At 33.3% G+C, this 9,613-nt stretch overlaps 1 protein-coding gene across 2 annotated transcripts; it reads right to left on the bottom strand.

Annotated features, from left to right (window-relative positions):
- Positions 1-949: 949 nt before the first annotated feature.
- On the bottom strand, positions 950-9,275 carry LOC132728853 (thrombospondin-2-like). 2 transcript variants are annotated; one of them, XM_060714535.1, is made up of 5 exons: positions 9,108-9,275; positions 8,209-8,364; positions 4,295-4,465; positions 2,197-2,367; positions 950-1,133 (listed from the first exon to the last, which is right to left on the bottom strand). In XM_060714535.1, the coding sequence occupies exons 2-5, from the start codon at positions 8,213-8,215 to the stop codon at positions 982-984; spliced, it is 501 nt and encodes a 166-aa protein (XP_060570518.1). In that variant the 5' UTR covers positions 8,216-8,364; positions 9,108-9,275; the 3' UTR covers positions 950-981. The 2 variants fall into 2 exon arrangements, with proteins under 2 accessions (XP_060570518.1, XP_060570519.1); XM_060714536.1 differs by lacking the exon at positions 950-1,133 and adding an exon at positions 1,196-1,352.
- Positions 9,276-9,613: the final 338 nt, after the last annotated feature.

Raw genomic sequence — 9,613 nt, 5'->3', positions numbered from 1 at the left:
TTTACCGACTTTCCTGTAGGATGCCACTTTCATTCAATTGTCGTATTGTTCTTTGATATGCCAGTGAATGTTGATTTTCTTAATTTTCTGCATCATCTTTAACATTGTTGACACCGTTCTTTGACCTCACTGTACGACCGAGAAAATCTCCAATTTACTCAAAAGAACTAAGGTCACAAGAAACAGATGATCAATACAAAACGTTAACACTAATTGCAATTATGTGCATTCATTTGTTCTAATTCATAATGCGTGTATACAACTTTTGTAAGAAGATATTCCTCAAATTGTGTCTTTTTTTCATTTTGATGCTTACAGCGCAAAACATTCGTACATGCAAACCATATTTTGAAACAAGTTTTTTCACTTTTTATGTAATTTAGTGTCTTAAATTATAGTACCAAATATCATATAAGTCTTTCATCAAAGAAAATATATAGCATTTTTAAAACGAGTATTTATTTTTCATGTAATTTTCTGATTTAAGTGCTTCCAAAGGATCACTTTTTTCCAGATATTTACATGTATACATCACAACAGCAGATGTGGCAGCAGGAAATAAATGTTCTTCTCTTCAATGTTGTTCTATCTTATCATTGATTCCAGCACTTTTAACTGTTAAAAACTGATTACCGCCCAAGACAGTGCTAGGGGACGTGACGGATGTTACATTTTGTCATTATCCCTTATGTATTATCAAGTTAACAAAGATTATTATGGCATGCTTTACTTTGACACATTATTGGTCTATTTGCTTTACAATTAGGAGCTAACGGAATCTTTAAAGGAAAGGTTAAACGCAGAAGACGAAAGGATCTACAACTATTACCTGGCAAGATAAGTGATTTCCATATCATGCATGTTACACTATGTGAGTAGGCTGGCAATACTAGATGGTTATTTGAACATAATGAAAAAAACACTTGAATGTTTCAATGAATTTTTTTTTATTCAATGATAGCATTTAGTAAAATATTAGTGTCATTGTTTACACTGTTCTCCTCCATACCTAGGAGTTGGACAAGAACATGTTGATCGCATCATAGAGAAAGAGTTTGATAAACTGTATTCACCCCTATAATTGCGTGTGCATGTCGTAGTATAACCTTGTTTTGTACACCAACCGCCATGTACTACAAAAATAGAACCAATTACCATTGTTTGCTTTTAATAAATAATAAACAATTCAAAATAAGTAAATACAGATATCTAGCTACATGTTTTGCCTCCATTCGACGGGGAAGGACACCCGCAAGTTGTTCGTTCATAGCCATAGCCATTATTTCTGTACTGTCGGTAGTAACTCGAGTAAGAGCATTCAATTACTTGCCTCCAGCACCATTCCCCGTCGACTGGAATTAGTGAACATTGAAATAAATTACTTAAGGACCATTGTAAAGTTCCTGATTAACAGTGCTATTCCAGCAAACAACATCGGCGGGGATTTGAAAAAGAGATGTACGTTCGTCGGTTTCAAGTCCGACGATTTTCTAAAAACTGGTTGGTCAAATTATAATGCATCATGCCATTAATAAAAATAAATGAACAGGGGAACAAACTGATTAAATGTCTAGGATTTTGTATGAACTTATGCTAGTTTAAATGCTTTGTGTCATTTTAAAAGGAAATCGTCTCGTCTCAGTATGAATATCATAGTCGGCAAATTGTATGATGCTCACGAATTGCTATTGAAATCTTTACTGCATATTTTTGACTTACGGTTCTTAATCTCACAAAATTGGTTGAGCGATATTTTTACATATCGGAAATTTTTTGGAAAATACGTTATGAAGTGGCTATGATGATATATTAAAGATATATAGAAATAAAAGTCAATGTATTTTTGTAATTTTAAGTATCAAAATGTGCAAATGATAACAATTTAATAAAATTGATGCTTGAATGAAATGTTCAAAACAGATATATTTTAAGTACATAAATTAAATAAGATAAGACTTTAGTGAAATCCTGTAAATGTTTTTGTTTCCCTTATTCGATGTGCCATCAAACTATTTGCTGTTTTAAACTATCATTTATAAATAATCTTTTTTTGTGAGAAATGGCAGAAACAAACCTATATTTAATCAAAGTGCTCGTAAGAAACATTCTATTCGTCAATTATAGTTATGTACTGAATGGTATAAAATCAATGTTTGAATGAAATGTTCTAAACTGAAATATTTAATGTATATAAACCTGGACAAGGTTGCGACGAACATTCCTCAATTTCTAAAGTATCACCAGTGCAATTCATGCCACCAAACTGAGGTCCAGGGTCAGTGCATTCCCTGTGCCGGGTACGTGTCCCATTTTCGCAAGTAACAGAGCAATTACCCCAGGCGCTCCAGTCTGACCATTGACCGTTAACTACAAAAAAATAAGACTAAAGATAAATGACAAAGGTAACATTCACATAAGACAGCCCCTACACAGTCCAGCAGTCCAAGTGCGCATTTCATTTATAAAACAAAGTAATATCTGAAATGCGACACATTCTAACAATATCAAGAAGAAATCAGTTTGTTTTGCCAAAATAGAATAACATCGACAATATCTTAAATGTACAAATTTTTAACTTGTTAATAATTTAACTTGCCAATGAATCTTCTTTGTGTTATTTTAAATATCTTAATTTTCCCATATTGTGTATTGCCTTTATTTCCAAATTCAATATGTTTATTTCTGCATAATTATATAAGAAGTCGAAAAGTTTTGACAAATACAATGAATGACATGAAAGAAAAAGTACAGTAACCTATTTGGTATTTCTTACCTTCTATAAGTTCTATGTACAAATGCATTTGACTTTTTTGATGGGCTTTTCCAGTATTCCTTACTTGAATGTTTCATGATCACCTTTAAGATATATATAACTTGCCTATTTTGATATATCTTATATATATTGACATCAAAATCTATGGAGCCTGTTCAAATTCCTTTTATTTATTTCCGCTCATTGTTTTCCCATTGAGGGCACAAGCATTTTTTTAATTATAATTGCTGACCGTACGCCACTTATCATGGAATGGCAGGCACATGTTTCATTGATGGTTTCCATGATGACCGCCAGACGTGCGGATGTTTCTTAATTCAAAATGTTACATTTACCATGTTTTAATTTTGAATTCTGCTTAAGCCTGTGCTAGGGATGTGGACGGTTACTCAGACTTTCCAGTACCGTCGATCGAACCGACACTGCAACATTTTAAATTTTGTTGTTTTTAACGTCCTTTAGAGATTCTTGTTTTGCTCTCATTTAGATATTTGGCATGCTTTATGACTAAGTTGATATCTGCAAAATTGTCTTCTCTTACATTACAACGTCCAATAGATTTTGGACCTGTTTTGTGAAGGACAGACAGGTGGACAAGAAGGCATACACTATTAGTGGTGGCAACTTTGAAGCTCGTATCAGCTATTTTCAGCAGGCGACACAGAAATTATTAAATGAAAGAAAATGCTTTTATATTTACATGATTTAAGGACTGTAACTAAGCAAAAATTCATTCAACCGACAAACCCGTGTAATATGCACAAGAACTTGAGGTACCGGTCAATCCTGTAATGTTTCAAACAAATTGAATTTACGATATAAGAAAAGTTGCCCGAATAAACTTTAATAAATTCTTACAATACTTAAAGGGCCATGACTCGGACATAAATCGTTGATCTTGAAAATGCCGACGATATATAGACTAGACGGACAGAAGGACGCTGTAACAAACAGTACTTATGGCTCTCTACTGTTGCCCTTTATAAGGGAAAAAAACACATAAAACATACACAATTAATGACATCAAAGAAAAGGTACATTACCTATTGTTCTTTTAGCCACATCAGTTACCAATGTAAGCTCGAACATACGTACAAACATACTACGGAGACGAGATCCATATAATTATGGTGCCGTTCATCAACAGCAGGCGACACAACAAACAATACACAATAAATCTCTTAAATGTATCTTACAGGCTTTTCCCTTTTTTAGCATGAATCTCATATGGACCTCCCATTCAACCCATATCTTAAAATACCTCTAGCTATTCCATAGTCTAGCTTAACAAATTTCAACTTTCCTATTTTTAAAAAAATCTTATACATGTATGTATCTTTTTTGATATTAAATTTAATCTTCATTTTAGCTTGCCAAATATCTAGTTTTACTAGATCAGTGATAAGATGACCATGACCATGTTAAAACTACCATATTTTTTACCAGATTGCCTATACCATTCATATAATTGACAAAATTAGAGAAGTTTTGGTATTAAGTCATATTTTAGATGAAATATACCTGCACATGGTTCAATGCTACAGTTCTTAGTATCATTTCTTGCTCCTACACACGTCTCGTTCTTCGATGCATCAAGCTGATGCACGCATATTCTGTTCCTTACAGATGTTCCCCTGTCACATGACACGGAACATTGAGACCATTCTCCCCACTCTGTCCAGCCAAAGTGCCCTGTAATAATATAATATCAAAAAAGTTATTAAATGATGTGTCATTCGTGCATACACTTTAATCATTGGAATGTCATTGATCATTGAATTGGATTACATGTTATTTGCCAATTTTTAATTTCAAGGTTTGTTTATTATGCCCCCACCCCTTCAAAGAAAGGTTGGTAAATTGTTTTGCAAATGTCGGTCGGCCTGTCGGTCTGTCCGTCTGTAGACCGCATGTTTTCTGCTGATTATCTTAAAAAATATATATCACAAAGTCTTCATATTTCCCATACTGATTAGTCAAAACTAGTAGATAAAACATATTAAAAATAGGGCCACTAGGTCAAACGTCAAGGTCACAGTGGCTTTAGATGTCAGAATTGTTTCCACTGATTGTCTTGAAAACTATTCATTACAAAGTCTTTATATTTTACATACTGATTGGTTTTAACTAGTAGATAAAAAATATTTTTTTCTGGATCACTACATCAAAGGTCTAGGTCACAGAAGTCTTAAAAGTCAGAAAACTATCCACTGACTATCTTGAATACTTTTCATTACAACGTCTTCATATTTCACATACAGATTGGCCATAAGTAGAAAAAAACCCTATTGATTTAATTTCAGGTCACTGGGTCAAAGATCAAGGTCACAAGGGCCTTAAATGTCAAAATGGTTTCCGTTGATTGTCTTAAAAACTATTCATCACAAAGTCTTTATATTTCACATACTATTGATCATAACCAGTAGCTGGAACCAATTGAATTTTGGATCACTACATCAAAGATCAAGGTCACAGGGGTCTTAAAAGTCAGAATGGTTTCCGCTGATTATCTTGAAAACTATTCATTACAACGTCATCATATAACACATACTCATTGGACATAAGCTGTAGATAACCCTATTGATTTTCTGGTCACTTGGTCAAAGATCCTTAAATGTCAGACTGGTTTCCGCTGATTGTCTTAAAAAACTATTTCTCACAAAGTCTTCAAATTTCACATATTGATTTGGCATAACTAGTAAATATACTCCATAGATTTTAGGGTCACTAGATCAAAGGTCAAGTGGCCTTGGATGTAAGAATGGTTTCCATTGACTTTTTTTAAAACCATTCATCACAACGTCAATATATTTCACATACTAATTGGTCATAACTAGTAAATGGGAACCTATTGATTTTTGGGTCGCTGCATCAAAGGTCAAGGTCACAGGGGTCTCAAAAGTCAGACTGTTTCCGCTGATTATCTTGAATACTATTCATTACAACGTCTTCATATTTCACATACTGATTTGACATCAGTAGTAAATAACACCTATTGATTTTCGGGTCACTGGGTCAAAGATCAAGGTCATAGCGGCTTTAATATCAGAATTGTTTCCACTAATTATCTTGAAAACTATATACCACAATGTCTTTATATTTCACATACTAATTGGTCTTAATTAGTTGATGACCCCTAGTAATTTGCGGGTCACTAGGTCAAAGGTCAGTCTCACAGGGGCTTTAAATGTCAGAATGGTTACATTTATTTGATAATTTATATTTTGTTCCAGCTACCCTCCAACTTATATAACTTATTAATGATATTTTACATTCAGTTTCGGTCATATATTGGTCATTATTTTTTTCATCACTGAACACTTCCATGTACCCATATATAGCATGTTTCTATCACAAAATTACCAATAGTATGAGTCAAGGGATAGAAAGGGGGCATTTGTGTTATTTGATATTTCTTGTTTGGTTTTTAGTTTAGATTTTATTCATTAATTATTTATTTATTTATTTATTTATAATCTATTTGTTGCATTTTTAACCGATTAAAAATGAACGTGATTAAAGCTAATTAAACACAAAGCAATCGATTTTAGTATTTGAATAGTCGATTCTATTTTTCATAATTTCAGTTCTGACCATTTGGATGTTTTCAAAGGATTCTGATTTTTTTTTATTTCGTTTCGTCAATAGTACCAGATTATAAAAGACGGAGGTGAAACAATTGGTCTGAAGAAAGGGTTTTTCATCAAGAGGACTATTGTGATCCTATATCGTGACCAGAATGTCATTGCCTTTATGCAAACAAATGTGTAACTACACAGTAAAGCTCCAGATATTTTAGTTCTTAGCCTGGTGCTTGTTAGGAGAAGTATCTTAAAATGTTTGCTTAAATGTGTTTAATATGTTAAATAAAATGAAACTAAGGGTGAGTTTATTGCAGTTATGGAGAAGACAGTTGTTAAACCTTTCTCTTTAGGACGTGTTGACAGTTTGTCCTTGTTCTTAGAATTGTACGGAGCCAGTTGATTCTGACTCTAGGATAATTACTCGAATACGCATAGAAGCGATTTCCTATACAATGCTGCACACACTGGAGTGAAATAGGATATCTACAGAAAGCCCAAAACGAAAAACCCTAAAATGTTGCAAGCCTGCTTCGACAGAGCCTGTTCGTGAACGGTACTGGAAAGTATATTAAATAACCTTTCACGTCCACACCAACCACCAGCTTTAAAAATAAATATATAACAATTACGTCTGGCAGTTTTAAAGAAGGGGTTTGTATGAGTCAATGTTAAAACAAATGAGCCACAGACAATATTTTAATAAACGTGTTAAGAGGTCCTGGAAGCAATTTTAAACACCTGATATATAAACATCGAATAAAGGAAAAGCAGATTCTTAATATATACGAGGTTATGCAAATTAAAGTGATTCTAAGGTTCATAATTTGTCCAATTTTAAAAGTATCTATTTGTAATGCTACACATAACATACCGAATAACTCGGCCTTGTTGTAATACCAAAGATTTTTAAATTCCACTATCTAAAATTATATGGACCATTAAATCCATAAAAATTGAGCAAATTTTATCCCAGGAGTGTAATTTCAAATTTTGTAGCAGATAACTAGGCAGTTTAACACGCCAATAATTTGTATTTAGTTCCTATGTTTTTAATAATTATATTTTTAAACCTAACATATTTTCAATGAAGTTTAGCTTCTGTAACCCTGACGTGCAACCGACTACTCGAACAACTTGTTTAGAACTTGATGAAAATGAAAGGAACATATCAAGTAAGTTTTATTTTTTATTTTCTTTTTAGTTTTTTTTTCTCTCTTTTTTTAGAGAGTTTTTTTTCAGAGCAGATGTCTTTGAAACATTTGTAGGCGACAGATTGACGAATGACGGGACTAACAGTCAGCATTGTATCCCTTTTAGTAATACTTTGACACACATAACTTCGGTACACCGGGTTTTTTTTATTTTTAAATGTTCATTTCTTGTGTTACGGGTGGTATCGTGCTCTTTCCAGTATCGCCCATGAATAGGCTAAACAAAACTGAGCCTGCAACATTATCAGTTTTGTTCCTATTCCTTCTATTTCACTTTTAAGATCACGCTGTATTAAAATATATCACCTCTTATGATTGTAATGTAGGAACTTTGGTTCATTTCTGTGTTGGTAAGATGTTAATAATTTTTTGCTTACACTGAATAGCTAAATATGCAGTGTATAATTCATTTAATATTTATACTTCGATATACAATGTGTTACTCATGAGATAGAGAGAAACGTTGTACTTTCTATATAACTCCTGACAATTATTTCTGAAACGTTGCTGTAATATCGATAATGGCTTACAACGTTATGCTCTATTATGGGTATAAGAAGTGACTCGACCCAATTGATATTACTTATGTAGCTTTTATCTTTACTGATTCAATACGCAACATCTAGATTTGTTTACATACCACACATTCCGCAAGATGCAGGACAGAGGTTATCCACATCAGCTATAGCTTTACATGCATCCGAATTAAGTGCACCAAATGCAGCACAGGCCGTTGGATTGTAATCAAAGCATGTCTTCACATTTCCAAGGAGATGCAAATCAAAGACGTGTCTATCTAAAACGGAAATAATATCACATTATGCTTGACAATAACATGTCTTTTGGATATTTTTTGTAGAACATTTGTGAAAAAAATGGGGAAAAAATAAAAAATGGAGATCCCTTGAATGTACTGCGGTGTTTATTAAGTTTGGTCATGAGATAATTAACGAGCACGAATTCAACACAATAAAGTATTGGGAGATATCTGAAAAACATATAAAGGAATTATATTAACGTAATAAAGCAATTATGACAAAAGGATGTTCGTGACCATTCACCTTTGTATTACTTTCACCATTTGCTACGGTCTTATATCTCGGGCCGAGACCGAGTTCTAATTATATGTTCCAACTGAAGTCAGAGTCCATAAACAAATAAATTATGGCTTTATGGTATTTGATTTTTTCATTTCTGCTACGGGTTTTGAACAATATATATCGTTTAAACATTTTCTAGTGAACATTTCTGCAAAAATATGAAACTTATGAACCATATACAAAACTGACTATAAATCTTTGCCTTGTACCTGGGTGGTTTAACTGTAATTTGTTGGGCATCAGTTATACAGATTGCCAATAGTTCATGTAAAATTTATCGAAACAACACATTTTAGTGAGGCATTAAACATTCTGTTACACTACATAATATGTATAATTTGTTATTTTTTGAACCTATGTTACCTTCTGTTTTCGATTAAACTTAATTTATGCCAATTAGATTGTTTATACAGGTAGCTAGTATGAGATGTTTCCTTACCCGAAGGCTGTTGAATTCCACAAGCTTTTACATTACAGTGATCCTTAGAACAGCACAAGGAACACGAACTATGTATCACATCAGAGCGCTTCCCTACTAACGCCGATGATGGTGAGGATAGTTTTGGCGCAGCAGAACAATGCTTGAAATATTAGAGGAAACGGGAAATACTAGGAAAGTTAAAGGAAAACAACGTTTTTGTCTCGTACTTATTTGTTACGACCGTGGATTGTGGCTAAATCGCTTGTTCTTTTGCTTTTGGTCAAACTGACACTATTAAGGACAAATGGCGACTTAACGTGTCACATTGAAGGTTCCATGATCACCGCCGTATGAACACATCTGCGGATATTTCTAGATTAAAAATTGTACCATTCTATTTCCCTCTCTATTCAAAGCTTTAAGTGAAGGAGACACACATAGGGTACACCTGCGTGTATTGATCAATTTCGTCCTGGACATTTTCAGTCTTGCCTTGTTAGGTGATATAGAGCAATATTTCTGTC

Source organism: Ruditapes philippinarum, unplaced genomic scaffold, assembly GCF_026571515.1.
Source record: "Ruditapes philippinarum isolate M1 unplaced genomic scaffold, ASM2657151v2 ctg2855_1_1_1_1, whole genome shotgun sequence".
NCBI lineage: Eukaryota > Metazoa > Mollusca > Bivalvia > Venerida > Veneridae > Ruditapes > Ruditapes philippinarum.
Note: the sequence above shows the minus strand (reverse complement) of the source record. Positions and strands in the feature narration are given on the sequence as shown.

Excerpts from the sequence above, each read along its gene's own strand:
- LOC132728853 (XM_060714535.1), bottom strand. Across the intron at positions 2,368-4,294 it reads TAGCATTGAACCATGTGCAG|TTAACGGTCAATGGTCAGAC; the intron begins GTATATTTCATC and ends ATTTTTTTGTAG. Across the intron at positions 1,134-2,196 it reads TTCGTCGCAACCTTGTCCAG|TACATGGCGGTTGGTGTACA; the intron begins GTTTATATACAT and ends CTATTTTTGTAG.